General features: G+C 43.5%; 1 protein-coding gene across 2 annotated transcripts in view; it reads right to left on the bottom strand.

Moving 5' to 3' along the window:
- Nucleotides 1–3,215: 3,215 nt before the first annotated feature.
- Nucleotides 3,216–26,159, bottom strand: part of OGDHL (oxoglutarate dehydrogenase L) — a 129,032-nt gene continuing 106,088 nt past the window's right edge. For both annotated transcript variants that reach the window (XM_088463109.1, XM_088463108.1), the window contains exons 17-23: nt 19,591–19,769; nt 15,130–15,201; nt 12,050–12,175; nt 11,895–11,967; nt 9,793–9,956; nt 6,069–6,223; nt 3,216–4,585 (exon numbers count right to left, since the gene is read on the bottom strand). In XM_088463109.1, coding sequence (XP_088319235.1) covers nt 4,462–4,585; nt 6,069–6,223; nt 9,793–9,956; nt 11,895–11,967; nt 12,050–12,175; nt 15,130–15,201; nt 19,591–19,769 — 893 coding nt within the window. In that variant the 3' untranslated portion in view covers nt 3,216–4,461. The remainder of the gene's footprint in view (nt 4,586–6,068; nt 6,224–9,792; nt 9,957–11,894; nt 11,968–12,049; nt 12,176–15,129; nt 15,202–19,590; nt 19,770–26,159) is intronic.

The following is a 26,159-nucleotide window of genomic DNA, read 5'->3' as shown; positions in this document are numbered from 1 at the left end:
GAAGATATACTCACTGCACCTTTCCACTACAATCAACCTCCCAGATTCAGTGTCTGGGAGGGCTATAGTGCTGTGTACACTGTCCTTCTGCAGGGGAGAGGTACACAGGGGGACCGGTCCGCGTGCTCCCTGAGAGTATCCACGCTGCCACAGAGAAAATGGCCGCTGGAGACCTCAGAGGAGGAGTGGCCGAGTATCTGCAGCTCAGCGACGCCAGACTCCGAGCTGAAAGGCGCGCTGAGCTGAGGGGAGGAGCCGCTGACAGGGAAGGTTTCCTCCCCTGGCTAGCATATTAACCCCCCGGTTGCCGGCATCCCGCTTGCCGCGATATTAACCCTGGTGGTCTAGTGGTCTGGCGGGGTATGCCTCAGCTGGAGGGGGGGCCCGCCGCCACCGCTAGCGCCCCCGGTCTGTCCCCTAGACCGGGGGCATGGGACTGCATTTAAAAGGAACCCGCGCACCGCCGCTAATCAGCGGTGCGCGGCTTACCTGATCTCCCCGGCGTCTTCCGGCAGCAGTCCCGGGGGAAGCCAGAGTCCGGCTAGTACAGACTCTGGCTTCCCCCGCCGCGATCCCCAGTTCAGTGCTGGCGTCGCGGCGCCAGCAGGGAGAAGGAGCGGCAGCGTGGGCGTCTGTACAGACAGCCCAGCGCTGCTGCTCTAGAGAAAAAACTAATAGTAAAAAATAAATAAATTTAACTAAGTTAAATAAAAAATTAAAAGCTTTAGGGGGCTGCTCCTGCAGCCCACCCCGCAGGGTGACCCGACTCCGGCCGGGCACCATCTAAAACTGAGGTGCCTGTGGCTCGGGGGCGGGGTATAGGGGAGGTTGGACCCAAGTGCATCCTGGGAGCAGCTAAAAGCTTTAACTCCGTGGTGCCCGAGGATCCAGCTATACCCCAAGGTCACCCTGTGGACCCCTATGGACCCTGAAGTAGAAATGACAGTTTGGAGCGGATTGTTTGGTACTTTATCTCTGGACACTTTATCTCCATCCACCCTATAAGAGGTAAGAAAAGATGTCATTCATAGTAAGGTATGGAGGGAGCAATGGGAAGGGAAGTTTCAGTGGTAGGTTAGAGATGCCCAGAATAAATATCTATAACATTGCATGCTGAAATCAATTAGAAGTAACTATTTTCACATTGGAAACATTTTCATTGTTGTGCAAAGAATGAATATGACATTTAAAACTCTCAGTTAGCTCTGAGTTCCGATATATAGCCCATTTATGACGATGTAGGGCTATTCCTAGTGAAGTGGGCAGAATGAAGAGAATCTTACCAGCAATCTGCGTTCCGCGCAGAGGGGGCGGGGCCTAATGACCCAATTAAATGAATCAGTTATTTGTCCCCTCCCCTATTCAAATATATGCGATTCACAGGATTACCACACAAGATAACTGTGGTGCACTGAGTGACTAGCATAGTGAGCGATTCCACCAAGACATTTCAGCAATGGAACAAAGATATCAGGGTAGGTGAATCACTACCAGAGCCGTAACTAGACTTTTTGGTGCCCTGTGCCAGAAAGAGCATTGGCGCCCCCCTCATTTTTCAAAGGGACATAATGCACCCAAAAAAGGGCCATGGCTTCATGGGGAAGGGCCAGGGAAGAGATAGGAGAGGCCAGGAGATGCTGGGGATCAAATAAGAGGAAGCTACAAGCAAGAATGATAATAGAAATTTGACAGGCCCAAACAGCGCCCCCTGACCTGTGGTGCCCTGTGCGATGGCACCGGCCGCACTACCCTAGCTACGGCCCTGATCACTACTGTTGGACAGTGACAAGAGATGCCCCAGAAGAGGAGTACTAGCGACAAGCAAAGATAAATCACCCCCAATGAATAGGCCACTATATTAGATAGTACTTTCGTATCCTGTATGTTTGTTTCGTTTTGTGTTCTTATTTGTGATTGATTGAATTAAAACAACTGTTATTTATTTTCTATCAAGAAAATATCAGATTATTTTAAGGTGTTCATACATATATTGTGATAAAACATAATAACCTCTTATGCTAAGCTTAACTTCTAAATGAAATAACCACACAGACAACTATAGCTTAGGTCAAATTAGAATTGGTTTTATTTACTAAATTGCAAATTGAATTAAAAAGGGTGGCAAAAGAAGGCGCTACCACTACCTAGCTCTAGCCCATATAAATCTTACTACAAAAAACTGGGGGACGACTAAAATGCCCCCACCTCTCAAAAATGCGTAACCTGTACTGTGCAAGTCTCACCTCCCCTTACTTTGGCACAGTCCGGACACTTCCGCAAAGAATAGTGCCCGATTGTCCAACCCACATAGGTAGGACCCACTCGCTGTCCTTCAAAAGGCCAAGTGCTTCAAAACGACCGCTTACGCCACATGTGGCCGCTGGTTAGTAGCGCCTTCCCGCCCACTAATCTAATAAATTTTAGTAAGACAAACAACATAAAGACAAACACACGGTTTTGGGCAGGGAGGGTGGGGCTTCCAACTGAAAAAGAGGCAGAACCTTATTCAAATTCCTCCTTAAATAGTACAACCTAAATGTACACGCCCCTAACTACCTTAATTGGCTAACCCTAAATGATAACCAAATACCTCACAAACTAGAATCTGCCTAGCAACAGCTTCTTTAGGCTACCCATCACAAATAATGTAGAACTCTTAAACAGTCTCCGGCTTAGGCATCCCTCGTCTAGTCTAAAATAGCTTTTCACCATGACTATATTACTAATGTACATACAGTATAGTGCAAGTAGTGTAGCTCAAAAAATAGAGCTAGTAAAAACATTCTGAAATCATTTTAGTTTTTCTTGACCTCAAATTAGTAATGTGTGACTATTTTTAGAAAGGGAAACAAATTAAAAGTATTAATTTAAGTGCTCATCCTGAGATTAGGGTCAGGAGAGTCAAAACAAATCCAGCAGACCAAACAGCGGTAATTAGATCTGTAGTTTTAATAGCACAAAATAACCAGTATGGAAATAACAATAGATGTTTAAAGATCTCAAACAATTTGAAATCGAATGTTTCATTGAAATGCAGCAAATACAATGTATCAGTCCTTTTAGTCTCTACATTAGGGGTACTCAACATGCAGTCCTCCAGCTGTTGTGGAACCACAAATTCCAGCATGCCCTGTACGAGTTTTGCTATCAGAGCTTGCTAAAACGGTGGCAGGGCATGCTGGTATTTGTAGTCCTACAGTAGCTGGAGGGCCACATGTTGAGTACCCCTGTTCTACATTCTCCTCCCCACTGTCCTAATAGGCAGGATTTGTGATATGAACAGATTAACAGACGATTTAGTATATAAAAATAAAAGTAGTCCCTGAACTTTTCAGTAAATTCTATCCCTGTATGGACAATCCTGAATTCATGTTCTGACATGTTTTGTGCACAGAATGACTTACTAGGAGGCCGGTTTATGTATTGATTTCCAATTAGCTGATATCTATCAACTATGATCTCTGAGGCTAATAGCAACTCTCAATCTACTGTATCAATGATTGTGACATGAAAGGGCTGGACAACTGCTCTTGCATGTAAATAAAATGACAGATAAGAGTACAGTTTAGCAGCTGTTCAAACACACAACTGGTCTTTGTAGAAAACTACTAAAATCATGAGTTTTGGTCGGAAACCCACAAATAGTACTCTCTTTACTTTGAAAAAGTTAAGTCAAATTTGATACCTAGATTAATTGTAAGAGAGATAGAAAAAAACAATAGACTATGACTATGGGGTCTATGTACTAAGCCCTGGAGACAGATAAAGTAGAGGTTGATAAAGTACCAACCAATCTGTGCCTTTACAGACTTTGTTTGAAATATGACAGTTAGGAGCTGATTGGTTGGTACTTTATCTCGGTCCACTTTATCTCTCTCCAAGGCTCAGTACATAGAACCCTTTGGGTTGGATGCAGCCTATGGGCTTCTATCTGGAGAGTGCTGTGAAAGGGATCCAATCGGATCCCTCCCAGCACCCCCAGCAGCACGTACGTCCTTCTGTGCATGCACAGAAGGACGCCAGAGGGGCTTCTGGGTCATAGACCCGGAAGTCCCTCATTCGCAAAGGACAGCTCTTACCGAGAGAGCTGTCTTTTGCAGTGTTCTTCATGAATACCGGCGTTACGAATGCCTGCATGCATGCGAATAGTGGCGGAATGAATCACATCCCGAATGCGATTAGTCATGCATCCCCGCCCTTTGTCCTTTCTGTATTACCAATATCTAACCAACACAAGTAACTAGAATAAACATGTGTATAAAGTCAGAAAACATTTCTGAAGGATGATAGAAATATCCAACAAGTCACTGTACACAAAGCAAATCAGTTTATGTACAAACACTGTATCATATAAAAACAACCTGACACAAAGCAACAGTTCTTAAACATATTTATTTAGAGGTAATAAGGTATTCTATTATGTATGACTCTATTTTACTGAGTAGTTATTATTCTCCTGTATCAGAAGGTTTTCCCTTCAAAACACTCCAAATTGAAGGCTGCGTCCAAAAATCTCTTTAGTTCCACATGATGAGTGTTTTTATTGCCAGTGGCTGGAGCAGCTGCTGGGTCACGTCCAACATACCTACAATACAAACATGTAGGTCAAGCTATGAGTAAAATAATGTTCTGTCAGCAGATTTAACACATCCAGCAACCAATGCATTTAAAGCAAATAAATAAGCCCTTCAGGGCCGGATTAACAAGGGGGAGGTCAGGGGCGGTCGTCCCTGGGCCCCCACATCTGAAGAGCCCCCACACCCATCGGGGTTAAAGTGAACCGGAGGAGATGGAACAAATTCCGCCTCCTCCGGCCAACCTAACCCTGGTGCCGCAGGGAGGCACCATTTACCAGGCGCCCGCTGAGATTGTAACCAGTGGCCACCCGCCTCCCTCCCCACAGCGGCAGCCGGAGACTGAAGCTCATTCACGAGCTCCGGATTCCGGCTCACGCACCATGGGAGAGACGTCATGATGTCTCTCCCATGGTGCAGAGGAGCGGACTGGACGTGGGCGGGAGCGGGGCTTAAGGTAAGTATGAGCTTCTTTTTTTTTTTTTTTTTTTTTTTTTTTTAGCGTAAGCTGCTTTTCTACTGGGGTCATTACTACTAGGGGCATTGCTCGGGGGGGGCATTACTACTGGGGGCATTACTCGGGGGGGAGGCATTACTACTGGGGGCATTACTCAGAGGGGAGGCACTACTACTGGGGGCATTACTCATGGGGGGACATTACTCGGGGCGCATTACTATTGGGGCTCTACTACTTGAAGGCGGGGCACTACTACAGAGGGAGCAATACTATTAGGGGCACTAATACAGGAGCATTACTACTGGGGGCATTTATACAGAGGGTACTACTACAGGGGACATTACTACTGGGGTCACTACCACAGGGGGCATGACTACTGGGGCACAACTACAGGGGTATTACTACTGAGGGCATTTATATAGGGGGCATTACTATTGGGCACACACAGGGGGCATGACTACTGGAGGGCATTACTATTGGGAGCACAACTACAAGGGTACTACTACTGGGGGTATTTATACAGGGGGCATATTACTATTGGGAACATTACTACTGGGGGCACAACTAATGGGAGTATTGCATAGGGGGCACCACTCATGGGGGCACTACTACTGTGGGCTCTGCATACAGGGCACTACCACTGTGGGCACTGACACTACTGGGGTCCCCATTGCGCATACCCCCAGTTCGTCACATTTAATAGGGGCCCCCCTCATGTTTGTTGCCCAGGGGCCTCCACAGACCTTAATCTGGCCCTGAAGCCCTTGCCCAATCAAGAGCAATATAGCAACCTGATCAATGCTAATACAAAGGATAAACACTAAAGGCATGACTACAGGTGAGGTCTGTTAATGGGTAAACTTAGGAGCTGGCTGTAATGGCAGATCCTCAGAGATACCTTGGTTTTACAGTGAATCAAGGTATGAAGGGAATGCTCCAAAATACAATGTCTCCTTTACACCTCTAAAGTAATGGTTATGTATGAAAGGATTACAAACAGCATTGTAAACATAAATATTCTATAAGGAAAAGATTACCAAATTGGTCTGGTGTGGTTCAGAAGGGTGAGGAAGCGTGGTTTAATGTAGTCATAGTAACCCATATTCTTGTGCTCCTCCTGGCACCACACTAATTCTGCCCTGTGATATTTCTCTACCTCTTCCTTCACCAAGTCAAACGGAAATGGGGCTATCTGCAATAAAAAGGGTTAGACAACATCACTAAGATAGAACAAAAGAAATGTCTAATGGGTTACTTATGTAAAATGGTACTGTATGTATCAATATTGCTACTCCATTCTCTCTTATTAACTAAGCAGCGCCCACTTATTTGACAATTTCAGATGCTGAATTTAAAGGGACAATAGTTTTAAATACAAAACACGCCTGGTTTTGTATTTAATATTGTTGTCCCTTTAAATCCAACTGCCTGAGCCTCCAAAGTGGCGGAAGCTACTTTAAGCGCTGCTTAATACATTTAGGCCCTCATTCAGAGCCGCTCGTTAGCGGCAGTACGCTCGTTCCGAGCGATGTTCGCACATCTGCGCATGCGTACGGTTTTTAGTACGCATGCGCGAACCAGTCAGTGCGGCCGAAAATCGTTTGTACGCTATATAGCGAGTGCCTGCTATTTTGAGTGACAGAATGAGGCGCATGTGGGTGGTAATAGGGGAAGGTGCTTGAAAACAGGGGAGTGGAATTCGAACGCAGGCGTGCTTAAAGGTCAAAACGGGCGTTTTAAGGGTGTGCATAATTAATCCAGCAGCGTCATTGACCACGTCACTTGGTTTTTTTAAACTCAGAACTGCTCGCAAAATAGCGGTTGAAAAAACCAACCACAAGAATAGCGAGCAGTTCATACGCTGTATGATGTACTCGATTAATCTAATAAATAGCGGACATGACGTATGGTGCGAGCGGCCCGGGGGCGTTTTTATCAAATAAACGAGCGTATGTTTTGCTCGCTCGTTCAGACTTAGAGGTGTGAACAGACTGCAATGTGCGAACGGATCATTTGAATAGCCACCCCTTGTTTTTGAACGAACGACCGCAAATAGCGAACGGCTCTGAATGAGGGCCTTAGACCCAAGAGCCACTGGATGTAAGTTAATAGTGTTTCTATAAAAGCAGCTAGGACTCGCTATGATATCAGTTACTGTAGTAACTCATGTAGCCTGGCTCAGCACACCCAGCATACAGACAATTAGTGCATTTGTGATTATACTAAGTGCTTAGTGTTTGCCGCATGTTATAAAGTGGGAGACCATATGCAGAGCTGTATGCATCTGGAGATGTACATCGGCAGCATATGCATCTGGTTTACTACTAGTCTTAATTAGATATGTGCGCCGGACCATTTTTGCTAGTTTTGCCAAAATGGCATGACTGGTTTTGTATTTTCTTTTTTTTAAATTGACAGAAAAAGATAAAGGGCCTGATTCAGAGCCGGACGCTCTGACCAAAGCGCTCGCTCTGAATCAGGGCCCTCCTACATTAAAATGGAGCGTCCTCCTGGACGCTCGTATAGCTGTGGGTCACCACCCACAGCATATACAAGCGTCCAAAAAGATGATCGCGATGGTCTTGACCATCGGACTTGCGACAGAGACCCTGCGGTAGGGTATCCCTGCCACAAGCCCTGGAGTGATTTTGGCTCTATCAGAGCCAAAATCACTCCCACTGACATCACTAGTGATGTCAGTGGGGCCGGCTTCAGACGGTAGGCGTTCCCATGGGAACGCCTCCGTCTGGCAGGCACGCCCACCAAACGGGGCGTGCTGTCAATCAACATCGACAGCAGCCCCCTTTGGTGCGAGACCCGGAGCGACAGCTTGGCTGTTGCAGTCCGGGTCTCGCGCATGCGCACGACGGAGCTCCCTCCGTCGTGCGCATGCGCAGTGGGGAACATCGACCCACTTGCGAGCGTACTGACGCTTGCGAGTGGGTCTGAATGACCCCCAAAGCTAGAGAATTATTAACCTCAATAACATTAATTTCCAGTCACACCTCACAGCTCACAATATTGTTTTCAACTTTTCACCAATATTGCCCAAATGCTGCAGCGAGCTGGCTGGTTAAACTAAGTGACAAAGCAGCAGCACAAATACACGGCACATTACACATTATCCAGCATGTTAGTGTCCGCTAGTCACATTACACCACACAGTTGTTTCCGTTATTGACATTATACCACACAGTAGTACCTCTTCTACATGTTACACCACAGTAATTATACATCTTACACCACAGTAGAGCCACTTATACCCTTTATACCATTGTAGATCCCCTCCTCCTCCTACTCCTCATTCATCATCATCATTCCTCCTTCCCTTGCCCGCACTGCACCAGCACACACACAGGGTTATATACTAGTCATCCCAGCACAGAGCAATCAGATGGACACAGCAGGGGATCTCTGACACCAGGGGCTCTATAGGGGGAAGGGGGCGCTGAGGGGAGTACAAGGTTGGTGGGGTGGGGGTGGGTTCGCTCACAGTGGAGGATGAAAGTCAGGGGTACTGGATTGGGCGGGGCATTCAAGTGGGCACAAGGTTGGTGGGATGCTGAAGGGGGCATAGAGTAAGGGGGGGCACTCAGAGGAGCACAGGTTATGGAGACATTCAAAGGGTATAGGATGGGGGAGGGGAGCTCAGTATGGTACAGGCTCAGGGGGCACAGGATGGGGGGGAGCTTAGGGTGGATTAGACAGAACCCCCCCTAATGACAGGATCCCTGGCATCTCCTGTCAGCCTGACGCTGCTCTCACATCAGGCACTGGCAGGCTCTCCTGGCCGGCGCTTGTTCTCTTCTCCCCCTGGGTGCAGCCCAGCATGGATGTTGGGGCCAGCGGGTGGGGGGCAGTGACAGCACTCAGCTTCTGTCTGCCAGATCCAATCAGTGGCCACAGGCCTGCTGGTTGGCTAAGAGACAGCCATTCTCTGCCAACCAGCAGCCTGTTACAATGGTGGCGGCCACTGATTGTATCCAGCTGAGGAAGCCTTGCGAACCAAAACACAGAGATCAGACACCGGTAACTTTGTGTTTTAGCTATTTTTCGGTTCTGAGCCCGGCAGGAAGATCCAAGCCGGGACTCTGATCAGCTCGGATGCCCTAAGCTAAGGCGAGTTTGGATTCCCTAAAATCTGAACCGCTCATCTCTAGTCTTAATCATTAATGTGCACTTGAACCTGTCCTATATTAGGTGCAAAAGATACGCCGCCTATCAGACCTATATACGTTAGAGTGCTGACCTGCATTTCGCTGCATTTCTGTCACCTTTGAACTCTGGCTATGTGAGACCTCCCCTTCACACCCCTTTGGTCACATACACAGTGAGAATTCCCACTATGCACACTTGCGCTATTTTATCCACATACAGTAAAACAGCCATTCGTCTTAATGTTATGTTTACAAATAAAATTAAATTTTACAATGTCCCTAAATCCTTCAAGAAATACACCAATTCAGAGAAGAAAATGGACCCCTTACTTCTTTAGTGTGATCAATAACTGTGTATAGGGATTCTCTTTTAAAGCCCATCTGTTCCTCTGACAGACTGACCATTTAATGATAAAGTAACTCTCTGATTGGTAGTGTGTTGCTGCCTCATCACTAATCAGGGCAGATATTTTGTCCACATTTGTATTGGTGTGACAGGAAGAATATCCCTTTGTGGAACCGTTTGCCTGTCCATTCATTTTGCAACAAAACTGGCTGTCAAAATATTCTGTGGCAAACAGATTAAGGCTGAAAAATATGTTACCTGCTCCAGCCTTGTGATTGCTACTTGGCTTTCCAACTGTTTTTGATGCCTTTCCTTGACAAGCTCGTAATAAACCTTCCCAGTGCAGAAAATGACCCGTCTCACATCGTGAGGATTCTGACAAGCTGTTCCGCTCTCAGAAATCATGCGGCGGAAGATTGTACCTTGATGTTACAAAGTAAAACTAATGGTTAATTTTAACATAAGCAAAGACCCAGACATGTGTTTAAAAAAATAATGAAATTACAAAATTAATTGAACAAATTTGTGACTACAATAAAAAAGGTATTTTAGCCACAAAGCAATCCTTATTAATTTTCCCTCTACATTTCAAAGAGCAACTTAACCATCTATAGGAAAATTTACTAATGAGCGGTTTGTGGTATCTGGTCTTTCTTTTCCGGTGCTGATGGAGGGGTCGTTAAAACCACCAGGAGCTTCTAGAGGTAAAACCACCAGTTTTTCAAAACCCCAAACAACACATTGCCGAACCATATTTGTCACATGCAAAGAATAGAAACCACAATAGTTATCTAGTGATGGTTTTGCAAGTCTCTCAAGAACACCCAGAAAAAATTTAGGTGGATGTGGCAGGAAGATAGATCAATAAGTATAAAGTCTGAGCAATCTGGCCAATCAGAAGATGAGGACAGTGCTTTTATTATGCGGGCATTCTAATAAGGTGGAAAAATAATTATTAATTTATTTAATAATGAATTATTATTAAATTAATACTATTTAATGGCTATATTAGGGGGCCAAGTGAATGAGTAATTAGATTAAAAGACCAATATTTATTAATTAAATTGCCAATATTAAATGACTGATTATAGGGCAAATACAAATGTATATTTGTCAGGGGAAATAATATTTTACGATGTGCGTACTATCTATAGTGACAAAAAAAATGTTGTTCCTCCATAACAAACCTTTATTGAACAATTAGTATTGCATATATGATGCATATTTTAAGAAAAAATATCTGGCAGGATGCATGGCACAGTAAAGTCTGTGGAGCACTAAACTGGGATATTTGGCGCAATTTGAGCAAATGTCTACGAGGACACATCTGTACTGTATCACTATTTTAATCCACCTGTGTACTTATATTATTTTTGGGGAGATGTATCAAACCTTGGCGACAGAGATAAAGTGGAGAGAGATAGTCAGCATCGCTGTCAGTTTACAGGTTGTGTTTGAAAAATTACAGTTAGGAGCTGATTGGTTGGTACATTATCTCTCTTCAAGGCTTAGTACATCACCCCCTTTATCCTTTTCACCATTAACTATGTAAGCATAATGAGTCACCCTAAAATAGATCATATGTTTTATTTTATTTACTGTAAATGTATGCAGATATATATAAATGATCCTTATTATATTGCTTATAACATACATAAATCACACACATTTAGGGTCTGATTGTCTGTTGGATGTGTCTGTAGCCCTATTTCCCGATGGCCATGGGAGCATGATTACTAGCTTATGCTAATGTGAGAATTTGCCCGACTATGAGGAATATCCATGCATCTGCATATGGAGGTCCATCCCGCACACTGTTTTTACATCATCATTAGTATTAAGACTTACACAGACCCAAAGCTATGTGCAATAGATCCGTCCCATCTATGTCCGCACACTAAGAACAAGCATGGAGGTCGGCTTACACACCCACAACACTCGATCAGTTCCGTGCACCGGCATCATTGGCGACCAGTTGTTGCCCATTTCACTGATTAAGAGCTCAGTCAACGGACGGATATATCTGTACGCACATGTAGACTCCGTCCGTGGGCATGTGCATTGTCTGGCGCATGCACAATCAGCAATTTTGGCAGAACATGCGCAGTATGCTAATATCCACGTTCAAAGTTCCATTTGCGTAGGACTCAGAATCAGACTTCTTACCTTTTTACAAGCGTTTCCCAATTGCCCCATACTTTTACACAAACTTGAAACCTTATCCAGCAGATTACAGTACTCACCCTTAACATATACTATAAACACATACGCACTGTAGATTTGCTTTTTGATATCTCTGTAGATATACATTTAGGAAAATAGCCAACAGCTGGGGAACAATAAATTCATTTTATACCAACCTGCCTTCATTTCTTCAAAACTAGACTTAGCCTCAGGGTGCCTCAGCAATGACTTTGGTGTAAAGACAATCAGCTGCAAATATGAGAAGCGACACAAGTTATAGCCGAAACCACAACACACCAGTTGCTTTTTGTGATCATGGAATTCACTTTACCGGTTTGCGGAAGGGTAATAAAATCTGCCGCCTGAGAACATGGAAGTAGTTGCCAGGAGTGGAACAGTTCACTACGATCCAGTTGCTGTCATACAGTTGGGTAACTTCATAATCTTGTGTAAATTCCTGGGAATATGAGATGACCCCATCAAAAACTGATCCAACTTCTGACCGAAGCAGTAACATGTTCCCACTAATGACTAGCATTTTCAGAGAAAAGAGAACATGGCACCCAATATGTATATAGATTTTTTTTTTTTTCCCATAATTTTTATTTTTTATTTTTTTATTTAATTCAATGGACTAAACTTACAAAGTGTCTTGGCAGGATGGAGCTGAAAATTTTAAGCGGCACTAACAGTTAGTGTAAAGCATGCCGGGAAAAGGCTTGATAACACTCTAATTGGTGAGCCAAATGAGTAACTCAATACAATTAAGACTACTTTACCTTTGCATTGAAATTACCAATACTTAATTTTTAATTCTGTATTTTATTCGGTCTTACACATATGGGTGTTTATGTGAGGCGTGAACAATGCCTAGAAAGCGCTATCAGATGCCAGTGCTCCAATAATGTACACAAATAGACCAGTACACACTCTATGGAAATAGTTTGTTAGAGCACTATGGGGAAGATTTATCAAACCTTCTATAGCAACCAATCAGCTTCTAGCCATCATTTTATAGAATGTACTAGATAAATGAAAGCTACAAGCTATGGTCACAGCACCTCCACTTTTCCTCTTTAGAAGGTGTGATAAATCCACCCATATGTAACGTGTATAGTACAGATGTGTACAATAGACGGGCATCTTTTTTTGTCGAAAATGTGACTAGGACGCACCATCAAACTGTGCTGATTAATTTGATATGTAACACTTGTATATCTTTGTACGACTGAGTCTCTGGATCTGTAGAATGAAGTGCTACAATGTAACAGCCGCAGTTCCGTTTTACTTCATATACAGACTCAGGTGCACACAGATACAGAAGTGTCACAAATCAAATTATCAGCTCAGTCTGGCCTGCTGGTGCGTCCTAATCACATTACATTGCGACTTAGAAGCATTTTTGGCAAACAAAGATGCCCAACGCTAGTAGAGTTGCACGGGACCTGACGGCTAACTCACACTAGGCGAGTTGCTCTCTGTGGTGTACTGAGGCGAGATGAATGAGGACACATCTGTACATTATGCTGCAGCACAACCTTCAGCTGCTGTAATGATTGCATTTCAAAGCTCCCCTGAAGAACAATGTTTTTTCAACACCAGTTTGTTCGTAGCCTTAAACTCCTCAAATTCAGTGCAGGTAGAAAATTCTACAGCAAATGTATAGATTCTTTTGGTTGTTGGGTGCAGTATGCACTGTTGGTAATCACAATTGCAATGTGTGTCCAGTTTTAGACCATGCACATAACAGAGAAGTGTTGACGTGTATTTAAATTTCTATTGACAATCTCATAAGTAGTATTGATGATGACATTTTTCTTTTCTTATAACTGTATAGCGAAACAGACTAAGCTCCATGCACCATACGGATTAATACAAAATGTGTGATCAGTTGCTATAAAGTATGGCTTTATTTTCCTCTATTATCCTCTGCATTTTCAGCTAAATATTATAAAGACATATAGGGGTATTCAATATGGAGCAAAACTGAGTTTCTGCGATGTTTTTGCTCGGATGACGTCATTTTCGCCACTTTTACTTTTACACCGTATTCAATTTGAAAACTTTTCGCCACTGCGATAAGTATATTGCATTCGACCCTGCGAAAAAGTATCTCCAAGGAATGGGTGGCGAAAAAAAGTGCAGAGGTTTTGGGATGCAACATTTCGGAAACCACCCTGCAACCTTCAGACTGTCCCCCAAAGGTAAACTGTCAAATTTTAAAAAACCTCAGAAGACCCCCAAAAAAGCACTTTCATTTTGGGGGCGAAAAAAAAATTGGGGGGTACAAAGTTAAAAACTAGCGAACTACAATCTAGGGGCGTCCCCAAGTATGCCCCAGGTGTTTTTTTTCATTGCAGGTGTTTGCGGCAGGTGGATTTTTCACGTTTTTAAAAACTTCACTTTAGCAACTTTTAAATATGCTCACCCCCGTTTTCAAGTACCCAAAATTTGCTGGGACTACTTATTTTCTGCAAAAAATCCCCAAAATAGCAGCTATTGAGCCAGTTTAAAGACCCCAAAAACCTTCAGCAGGGCTAATCGGGGGTATCCAGAGTGATCCCCCATGTCAGAGCAACTTTTTGGGGGTGTCAGGGTAATTTCCCCAAAAATCAGCGAAGTTTTCGCTGATTTCACTTTCGCCGGGTGCCGTTTTCGGCGATTTCATATTGAATACGGGTATAAGCGGGGGTGTGCGCGATACTTTTTCACCGGCAAAAGCTCCGATGTGCGGCGAAAACTTCGACACGCATAGACGGCGAAGTTTACATTTCAAATTGAATACCCCTCATAATATGCAGACTAGAATGTCTAGTGGGAGAGCCATGCTATTAGCAGAACACAAGCAATCCAATGTCTTCCCTGAAATCGTTATCCCTAAGTGTGAAGTTGGTTACGAAACAGAAATGTAATGATGATATTTTAAACATTTACTTTGACATGCAACTCTGTGGGAAGCTGGAATAAAATTTATATTTAACACAATGTTGAATAAAAAAATTCACTAAACTCTTTTAAAATAAGGATCGTATCAGTATGATGTTCCTTTAAGCAACATAAGTTTTTTTTCTTTGTGTTGCTCAATTGCACTAGAACATACATTTTTAAGCGTTACGTTTTGAATGGGCAAAAAAAAAAATATATATAGTACCTAACTTCACAGGCAACCGAAGCTCTGTTTTCCATAAACATACAGTGTCTGGTGTAATATGTTTGCATTAGCCAGGGTAAAATTGCATAATGTAATACATCTATCTGGGCACGAGTCATAACCTTTATTTCATTATGTACTAACCAGAAGCAGAAAAATAATGAGCACACAGACTAATGTAAAAATGGATTCTTGAACAGGTACAATTGGAAAAGAAGGTCAAGATGGAGTAAGGCATAGTGTTAGCCAAATCAACTTACAGGATAAGCATCGCAGTCATCATTGCTCATCTGCAGAAACCTTTCAGGTCTGGCTGAAGAATGCTCAGGACCCTGGTAATAACATTAGGCAGAAGGAGTTTAAAAAAATGCTTGTTTGAGAATTACATTACTGATAGTCAGGGAGAAGCAGCAGCATTAAAGGCTTCTGAGAAGCAATTTATTCTGGTGCAATAGGAAATGTCCCTCAAGAAATATGAAATACCAGCTGGAAAGGGTGGTCTGAGTTATCATAAAAAAAAGATAAATAAAAGAAAATAGGCTATGTTTTTCAGAGGAAACTTGAGACCGAATTTAATGGATATTCATAGCTGGATAGACCCAACTGAGTTTAAAGTACAAAAACAGCAACAAGGACACAGAATACATCTTAGTGTAAAAGATTAATTTTCTACTGATCAAAGCAGAGCCGTAACTAGACATTTTGGTGCCCTGTGCCAGCATCAGCATTGGCGTCACCCCCACCACATTTCAAATACAGAAATTATGCTAAAAAGGGAAGTAACCTCATGTGGAAGGCCACAGCATCATGGCACACCCTGATTTTCATCACTCTGGGGGTCTGCTGTCCCCAGTCTCTCTCCCGCACTGTGTAGATGTGGGGGAGAGCCTGGGGGCAGCTCTGCATCACTTGCACTGGTGGTACAGACTGTTATAAAGAAAAAAATTGTACTGTACAGGCAACAACAGTACAGTTGGAGGGTCTGATGCATGTCTAATGATTCCTACCTCTAATGTCTAATGACCCCCCACCTCTTAGACCCATGTCTAATTACCAACTACTCCTAATGCATACCCATGACTCACTCCCCTAATGAAGATCCCTGTCTAATGAGCCCCACCCCTAACGCAGACCCCTGTTTAAATAACCCCCCTCCCCTAATACAGACCATAGTATAATTACCCCCTACCCCTAATGCAGACCCCTGCATTAGGGTTGGGATAATTAGACAGGGGTCTGCACATCGTTAATGTGCCTAGCAATGAGCCCCAACCCTGCAGCACTCCCAGCTCTCCCCTCCCCCACCAAGCACCTGTAACCGGCTATACTGGGCACCAGCGAGATCTGCTATACATGCATCCTCATTACATTCTAGCTGTCTTGGCATACATACATCCTGCAGTCTGGATGAGGGCTGCTTCCTGGGTAGCTGTGCTGGGTACGTTGGGCATAAGAGCAGGCAGCAGGTGGGGTGAGGTCCTGCAGCTACTGCAAAGTAACTTTGTTGTTATATGTGTTCTGCTCAGGAGTAGGGGAGGGGCGGGAGCGGTGTGGGATCTCAACACTGCAGTGATTGCGGAGCCAAGCGGGCAAATGCCAGAGTAGGAAGAAGGAGCTTCTTCACTTCCCCGAGGGCAGCTCCTCGTAACACACTCCAATTCCACTAAGCGGCCCAGCCCCGATTCCTCTTCAGATGCAGCAGCAGCACCACCACGCAGGGAGTGGGACAAGACAAGCCAGCGCTGCATATGCTGCCTGAAAGTGCAGATCTCTCCCGCTTCTCCCCCTTACCCATGTACTGATGAGTCTGAAAGCCGTGCGCAGGTGGTGGAACCTCATTCAGTTCATGTATATCAACGTCAGCAAACAGCTTGTTCTTCACTGGCATCATCATCAGGGTAGCGGCCATGCCGCCCCCAGAGCATTGCACTCTGTGCGACAGCACCGGCCGCACCACCCTAATTACGGCCCTGGATCAAAGTACATGGAAAAATGGCAGTTTCCCTGGGCTAAGGGTCCTATGGGAGAACCGTTGACCATAATTTGCCATTGTTCTACACCAACATGACATATGTAAACAAACTTGACATATACAGATGTGTCCTTATACATGCAGTAGCGCTAAAAAGCCCCTCTCGGAGTGGCAGGTGCTGTGAGACTCTCAGCGCCGGGTGTGTTTTGGCATCTTTATAAATGTGTCTAAGTTGCAATGCGATGCGACTAGGACGCACCAGCAGACTATGTAGATTAATTTAATATTGACACTTGTATATCGGTGTGTGACTGAGTCCCTGAATCTGTATACGAAATGCTACAATGTAGCGGCCGCGCTTTTTTTCATTCCAAGTTTCGTTCAAGTGGTTCATATACAGACTCAGGTGCATAGAGATATAAAAGCATTGCACATCAAATGAATCAGCAGAGTCTGCTGGTGTGTCCTAGTCCCATCGCTTTGCACCTTAGATGCATTTTCAGCAAAAGTAAAAGACGCCCGATGCTAGCAGAGTAGCACAGGACCTGGCGGCTCACTCATGCCAGGAAAGTCATGCTGCATGGCGAATGGAGACTAGATGTATGAGGACACATCTGTATTCCTAATGTAGTACTTCTGCACATATGCAGCCGAAATGTAAGTATATACAGTACCTAAGACCACAAACTATGGTCTTATTTGTTTTGAATCACATGTATTTTCATATACATGCAATCAGAGCATTTAAATATAGGTAAGATACGACCAGTCATTATTGTGATGACTTCTTTATACTTTTTTTTTCTGTAAACATTGAAGATAATAATAATAAAAATAATAATAATAATAATGTGTGTGTGTCTCCCTCCCCCACAATTGAGTAACCAAAACCAGTATAGCCTGGGATGGTTGATGCTATAGCAGTGGGACAAAGAGCATGGGGGCTTTGCTAGGCTGGTCTGGGCACACAGTAACAAGGAGATACGAGGAGATCCACAGTGTGGGCTTTCCTAATGTAAACCAGCCCCAGCCTGGTCAGTACGGGGCTTTTACCCCTGTGAAAGCAGGCCTTAATAAAAAAAAAAAAGTGTCACCCTGCCCTCCTGGAGACATCAGCCACATGTTGAATGGGTTCGGTACATTATGTTGACGTTGTTATAATGTTGCCAATGAACATGTCGACAAGCAATAGGTCGACACTGACGAAATGTTGATCTGGTCACAATGTCGACAATGTCTTTTTGACATCACCCTAACGCTAATCCTTAAACCTAATGTTGACATTTTCACTGTACACATTTCGCCCATGTCGACATTTTCCATGTGTCAACATTCTGGGGGCGATTCAATTGTTGTATGTGCGGCGATAATTAATGAGTGCCCAGTTTTGCAGTTCAATTGTTCTTGTTAATTATCGCTGTCTTCACACCATATTAGACCAGGTTTAGCTGTGTAAAACGGTTAAACTCATCTAAAATCCTGGCTAGGGCATCCTAACTAGGGGTTTATCGCACATTTTGCCAGTGCCAGCAGTTACCGTGTCCGAAACGATCAACAATTGAATTGCTTCGTCGAGTGCCCTAAAAAAATAAAAATAGCTGCCGGATAAACAATGTCGACAAAGTCAATGTCAACATTTTGATTGCATACCATGATAAATAGCACTGGTGCTCTTCCTGGCATCCCTGGTGCTATTGTGAAAGATGGCAAAGAATGAGTGACAGCAGCCCAGCTTTCTCCTCCCCGGGAGTTTTCACAAGTACTGCAAAGTAAAATATGCAAGAAAAGCCGATAATTATGAATCGTCTTTCACATATTTTTCTAATAGAGCCCTAACTTATAACTGATTTTATAAGTTTCAAACCTGTTGTAGATTGTCCTGAGCAATGTACTAATTCTGGTCACACAACAAATACTTATTCCCTATTTCAAACATAGTATACACCATCTACAAAAGTAATCTGCCCACAATATCCCAATGAGACATCAACAGTTCTCATATATAAAAGAACGGCTATGCCCAAGTGTGTAACTAAAACATTTTAAGCCCACAGCAAAATTTTGTAAGGGCAGCCCATGTTACTTCCAAGTATGAAAATAACACACGCACACCAAACTTCAACAGGGGAAGCAGGGCACCCCCTCCCCCACCTGCAACCCCCATAGGAGATATACCTAGCTATGGCAGTTATGCGCTTGGCTGTTCCTAATACATAGTCCTGCAGTAATAATGTCAGTAATCACTAAACATAACTTGTGACATCACTAATACCGGAAATAAAAGCAGGAAGAAAAAAAACCTTTTCACACCACTGTAGCTAGAAGCATTTCCTGCTCCCAGTGAGTGTACTGTGCTCAATGAGGAAACTGGCTGTGTATAAACAGGAGAAAGCATAAATTATGAAGGAAGTGCTGGGCTTGTATTAGCATTTACAATGATAGCATTCATCATGAAAGATGACACTACTTACAGACATAAAATAAGGACGTTACTCATATTTTGTCACATGTATATGCATTATAACCTATGATCAAATATCTGAGCTAAATATGTCCTTCTTCTATAGGTAAAGATCATGTAATCTCTTTAAGCCATGGATAAAAGAAATGTGAGCCTGGATGAACAGTAACCCCTCATTCAGTCATTATTCATGAGTGTCCTCTCCTGGGACATAGGATATTTCTTAACCTTCCCACTGTACAAATCAGCTCAGTGTGATGAATAGCTGTGAGATCATCATCCACTTACCATTCCTTCCATTCCATGGGGTAAGAGCAGTACGATACCATTGTGCCGAACCCACTTGGCCTGTCCAGAGCTGATAAACTGGTCTATTATGCATTGTGCTGTGTTGTGGAAATCACCAAACTGGGCTTCCCACAAAACCAAGGCATTGGGACTTGCCATGGCAAAACCAAGCTCAAAACCTAAAAATGTAAAAAAAAAAAACACAGAATTACGACAAGTAGAGAGTATTATATTATTGGTATACAATTCACTGATAACAGTTTGTGCCTGGAGGAGTGATTTAGGGAAGGTGCTAGATACTGACAAGTATGAGGGGAATAATAACACACATAACCGAGGCAGAGAAGGGCAGCTGAGGGGTTGGTTCGGATAGAGGAACCCATGTGATAAAACAAATTATAAAACATAAAATACATAACATACATAACATAAAAGACCAATGAATAGCAATTAAAATATATAAAATGAATTTATTAATTTCAAAATATATAATAATAAATCACAAAATTCTTATGTTACCACCTCACTAATTTACTTTAAAAAAAAATTTTAAGAAAAATAATTGCACTATGGAAAAATAATTTATAATATTTATTTAATAATGGTTTAAAAAAAAACAACTACACAGTAGATATAGTCATAATTTAAAAACAGGTATCTTGCTGAGAATATAACTGTATCATTTTTAATTAGTGCCATCTTGCAAAGTGTCAGGCAGGGTCTGAGCTCCTTGTTATTCTACACGCACAGCCGGACGCCATCAGAGGCCACCACTAAGCTTTCAATGGCAGGTGTCATGTACCTGTCATTTCTACTATTACCAGGTCAAATTCCCCCCGGAAAAAGAGACCTGCAAGAGTTTATCTTACCATCAAGACTGCACAAGATTTATTAAGCTCAAAAAGATGGATATAGAGAAAAGCAGAAATAAAGTAAATTCCTTTATTATCCAGCATACTCTGAAGTAAGCACAAAAACAAGCAAGCCACAATATGAAAAAAATGTAACTTTAAAAAATGAACTAATACTAATACATACAGTGCATCCGGAAAGTATTCACAGCGCTTCACTTTTTCCACATTTTGTTATGTTACAGCCTTATTCCAAAATGGAATGAATTAATTTTTGTCCTCAATATTCTACACACAATACCCCATGATGACAACGTTGAGATTTTTGCAAATTTAATATAAAAAAAAAAACTACTAACAAATCACATGTACATAAGTATTTGCCTTTGCCGTGAAGCTCAAAATTGAGCTCAGGTGGATCCAGGATTGTCTCGAGACACAAATCTGGGGAAGGGTACAAAAAATATCTGCTGCTTTGAAGGTCCCAATGAGCACAGTTGCCTCCATCATCCGTAAATGGAAGAAGTTCGGAACCACTAGGACTCTTCCTAGAGTTGGCCGGAGATCTAAACTGAGCGATCGGGGGAGAATGGCCCTAGTCAGGGAGGTGACCAAAAACCCGATGGTCACTCTGTCAGAGCTGCAGCATTCCTCTGTGGACAGAGAGAACCTTCCAGAAGGACAACCATCTCTGCAGCAATCCACCAATAAGGCCTGTATGGTAGAGTGGCCAGACGGAAGCCACTCCTCCACAAAAGCACACGGCAGCCCACCTGGAGTTTGCCAAAATGCACCTGAGACAAAGATTGAACTCTTTGGCGTGAATGCCAGGCGTTATGTTTGGAGGAAACCAGGCACTGCTCATCACCAGGCCAATACCATCCCTACAGTGAAGCAGGGTGGTAGCATGAAGCATGAGGATGTTTTTCAGCGGCAGGAACTGGGAGACTAGTCAGGATAGAGGGAAAGATGAATGCAGCAATGTACAGAGACATCCTGGATGAAAACCTGCTCCAGAGTGCTCAGACTGGGGCGACGGTTCATCTTTTAGCAGGACAAGGACCCTAAGCACACAGCCAAGATATCAAAGGAGTGGATTGAACATCTCTGGAGAGATCTGAAAATGACTGTGCACCGACGCTTCCCATCCAACCTGATGGAGCTTGAGAGGTGCTCAAAGAGGAATGGACGAAACTGGCCAAAGATAGGTGTGCCAAGCTTGTGGCATCATATTCAAAAAGACTTGAGGCTGTAATTGCTGCCAAAGGTGCATCAACAAAGTATTGAGCAAAGGTTGTGAATACTTATGTACATGTGATTTCTTAGGTTTTATTTTTAATTAAATTTGTTAAAGTCTCAAAAAAACTTTTTACACCTTGTCATTATGGGGTATTGTGTGTAGAATTTTGAGGACAAAAATTAATTTATTCCATTTTGGAATAAGGCTGTAACATAACAACATGTGGAAAAAGTGAAGCATTGTGAATACTTTCCGGATTGAGAGGATTAAGAGATAAACGTACTAATAACTGATTTTGCACACTGAGCTGGACTGCATATTCTACATGTGTAACTGACCCTACCTGTGACAATACGGTCTTCCAGTAAAGTACACATACTGTACTTGAGCCTTAAGCAGAGGTTTCAGACACTAACATACGTTTAAAGTAGCTGAATGCCAGGGTGCTGGGTATGTTCTTGAAACAATGCACATACAACTCACTGTAAGCAGGATCACTAGCATCCAACATTTTTATTATGACAAGGCAATATATGTATGTTGCTATAACAACATGCACCCTGAGTGTATTAAATTAAAAACAAGACAAGACAAAATATATAAATGTCATGTACAAATCTGCTTGCCTCTAGGGCTACAAGTTCTGTAGTCAAACACTTGTGAAATTATGCAAACTCCCACTAAGAGCCATTCCAGACTCTATACCAGTACTGTTCAACTTCAGTGGTATGGAGATGGTATTGCATGTCGCTGCAAAATGCTTCAGAGTGTGACAACAGTCTGTTCCAACACTGATTTTATATGGGATGTAGTAAGCATTCCGGCGGTCAGGACGCCGGCGGTCAGATTTCTGGCACCAGAATCCCAACAGTCTAAATCCTGGCTCCGACATCTGACTGTGAGTATTGGGGTTAAGTTTAGGGTTAGGCACTAGGAGGAGGGTTAGTGTTAGGCTGCAGGATGGGAGGGTTAGGGGTTCACTGCGGGGGCAGGGTTTAGGGTTAGGCAGCAGGAGGGGAGGGTTAGGGTTATGCTACGGGAAAGGTGGGTTGGGGGGGGGGTTAGGATACTTACCAAATTCTATCGGGATGCCGCTGTCGGTATACTGACCGCTGGGATCTCGTACCCAACCCTTTTATACAGACAGAGGATTTGTAATCAGTACTTTTCCTACCACCATGACCCACACCATTCACCATGCACTGTATTTAGCAGCTTTATAGGACCAGGCCAATACCTCTGCTGTCTTTGGCGCTATACGGTTCTCTTTGTAGCTGAAGAGATCCATCACAGTAGCTCTATTTTAAAGCCTTCCTTTCCAGCTCCTATCACAGCAGCAATACACCATTATTGCTAGTCACTGCTACTTATAAAAGGGAAGTGTTTGAGAAAACAGTGGACATGAACCAAAATTGGGAAACACTGACCTCGTAGGTGCTCCAAAAGCTGGTAGTAATACTGAACAAATACGCATGTTAAACACATTTGTGTTTGACATATAATTTCACTAATACCCCTTTTACACCAGAGCAAAAACCTGGGTTTTTGCTGGGTCTACCCGGGTCGCAGCTCAGTGTAAAAGGGTCCCTGAAAAATAACCTGGGTCAAGTGACCCTGCAATCCAACCCAGGTAGCTACCAGGGTTGGACCCAGGTAATGGTGCAGTGTAAACGGTGCAACCCGGGTTATCCGACCTTGGTCATGCCTAAAATTAGCTGATTGGTGGTTGTGGAGCATTCACCTCCCACTTTTTATGACCTCACAGGTTTAGCAGGGCAGACCTGAGTTCAGTGTGAACAGGGCTGACCTGGGAGTAACCCAGATCAAAGGTGCAGTGTAAATGGGTCGGACCTGGGTTTTTGGTGGAAAAGAGGTATAAGTGGAAATATGCGGACCAGCGGCCAAACCACTTGGGGAATAAAGTCCAAACAAATGGTGGTTTCTGCTGCCTTGAAATAAGAAATTTCAAGGAATTCTCAAACTGAATCCAAATAGTAGTAGTCAATACTTCTGATTTTATATTATATATATAAATATATATATATAACTTTAATGTGACATACAGGTCAACGTTTCGGGGACCGTATCCCCTTTCTCAAGACAACATAAGTGATACAGTGCAAAATCAGTATTTAAATAGATAAACCACTCACCCACATACCCCTGGACAGGTGTGCCAGGTTCCGTCAGACCCGCTCATCCCCAACCGTAAATGTGCTAATTGCTAAGACATAAGGGTCTCCTGTATTTAGCACAACCAGCACTGGGCTCAGCTGAGTCAGTCCTGGTTCTGAAAATACAGGGGACAAAAAGTGTAGGGGTCCTTTGTATTATCCATAACCAGCACTGGACCCTTTCTAGCAGTGGAGTAATGCCACAGCCAGGGGAACCCTTTCACTGGGTCCCCCAGAAAAAGCATTACCCTGACTGTCAGCCCAGGCCGGGGATCCCTGGGGAGGTGGGGATCTCCCCAATAAAGGGTCCTCCTCTCCAGGGATCCCCGGCCTAGGCTGATAGCCCGGGGCTATTCCCGGCACCCCTGGGCGGTGGGTGCTGGGTTGATTGTGTAAAATGTGTAGTGTAAAAATATGGGCCCAATGGCACCTGTAGTTCGCCTGCAAAAGAAATATTAAAACAAACACAATACACTTTCAAATATTTAAATTAGGTTTATTATACAACATCTTCACCTGGGGGGCAGTGGCCTTTAAGCTCTTTTTCATGGGTGCCGCCTCCCCAGGGCTTCCAGGCGTCTTCTTTCTTCAGGAGCTCTTCATGCTCCTTTCCCGCCGACGGACCACCAGCTGCTGCCTTGCACTGCCTTATATAAGCCAGGCGAGGAGGCAGGGCAATGACGTCGCGAGCCATGAGTGGCTCATGGCAGTCATCTTGAAATTCAAAAATACAGCTGAGGCGCCATTTTTTAAATTGACACCACTGCCGAACTCTGCAGAATTGCTGGCAGGGACTGGATCCGCTCAGATCTGGTTTGCCGCCATGCCTGCTACCTCCGCCGGGTCCCACTGGCCAACGCCCTGCTACCTCCGCCAGGTCCCACTGCAGCCATGCCCGCTACCTCCATGGGGTCCCACCACCGCCATGCCAGCTACCTCCACCGGAGCCCGCCACCAACGCCCACTACCTCCGTGGGGTCCTACCACCGCTAATGCCTGCTACCACCGCCGCTGACGCCAGCCATGTTAGTGCACCCAGGTGAAGCCATTCTACAGCCCCAGCAGGAGGCACCTACTGAGCATGCGCAGCAAGTTGACATAAAAGGCCCTACACTGGGACAAGAGCTACTTAATAAAACACACCCCAAGTCCTAATTCGTTCTCTACCTATGCTTTCCCAAAAATCCCTCATAGACTAAAGCAAAAAAGTCAGTTTTGACCAAACAGGAAGTGGAAGAAAAAAACCTGACAGTTTAAACTTCAGATTACTCCCAATTGCTAATTTTTCCCCCTGAAATTTGGCATGCAGCACCGAGTGACAGTTCTACCCGTCCATGCCAAATTTTAGCTCAGTATGTCCAATAGCTTTGAGATGTAGCCCCTCAAACATCTCAGGATTTCCTTATGGGAGAATTCAGTTTATTCGACTCAGTCTTTATAAAAGCCCTCATAAAATAAATAAATATATATATATATATATATATCTTGATGTCTTGATAAAAGAGGTAACACCTCTCAAACGTCGACCACCACTGTGTGGACTACATTATTTTATTAGAATACCGGAGTGCCATCCAGTTTTTCTTGCATAAAGAGCCGCACATCGCTGCTAAAGGATGGGCACCCGGGCCGCTGATAATATCACACAGTAAGGTAGAGTGCCGGGCAATTATCGAGATTATAATATACATATATACACATTTTATATATATATATATATATATATATATATATATATATAAAAAAAGAATTTCCAAAGGAAGGATGCACTCTCTGTCAGTATATAATATATTAGCGGGACATATAGCTCCACTGTGCTCACTAGTTTATGGTCTGAAGGGAGCCTGATAGACGGATCATTGTTTGTTTATTTCTTGTATGTTTCACAGATATTGTTACATCAATTGAACATGACATTACTTGTATGACTTTTGGAATTGAGGTCTTGAGAAAGGTACTGCTTTGTACCGAAACGTCGACCATGAATATTGAATTCTTCTGTACCACCTGGATGTTTTCAAGACGAATAAATTGTGCAGATTACTTTACATAGAGAGTGCATCCTTCCTTTGGAAATTCTTTTTATATGTGGACTCACATGTCCGTGGAAGCACCCTAACATTGACATTTCATTGCCGTGAGTGCGGGAACTACTTGGAATATATATATATATATATATATATATATATATATATATATATATATATATATATATATATATGAAAGAAGAACTGGCACTCGGAGACAGCAACAGGACAAAAAGCGATGTATATTCTCAAACGTTTTCGAGGTTACCACCCCGTC

The sequence above is a fragment of the Taudactylus pleione genome, unplaced genomic scaffold (assembly GCF_031769625.1).
Source record: "Taudactylus pleione unplaced genomic scaffold, aTauple2 ptg001314l, whole genome shotgun sequence".
NCBI classification, from domain to species: Eukaryota; Metazoa; Chordata; class Amphibia; order Anura; family Myobatrachidae; genus Taudactylus; species Taudactylus pleione.
The sequence above is the reverse complement of the archived record's forward strand: the minus strand, read 5'-3'. Positions and strand labels throughout refer to the sequence as shown.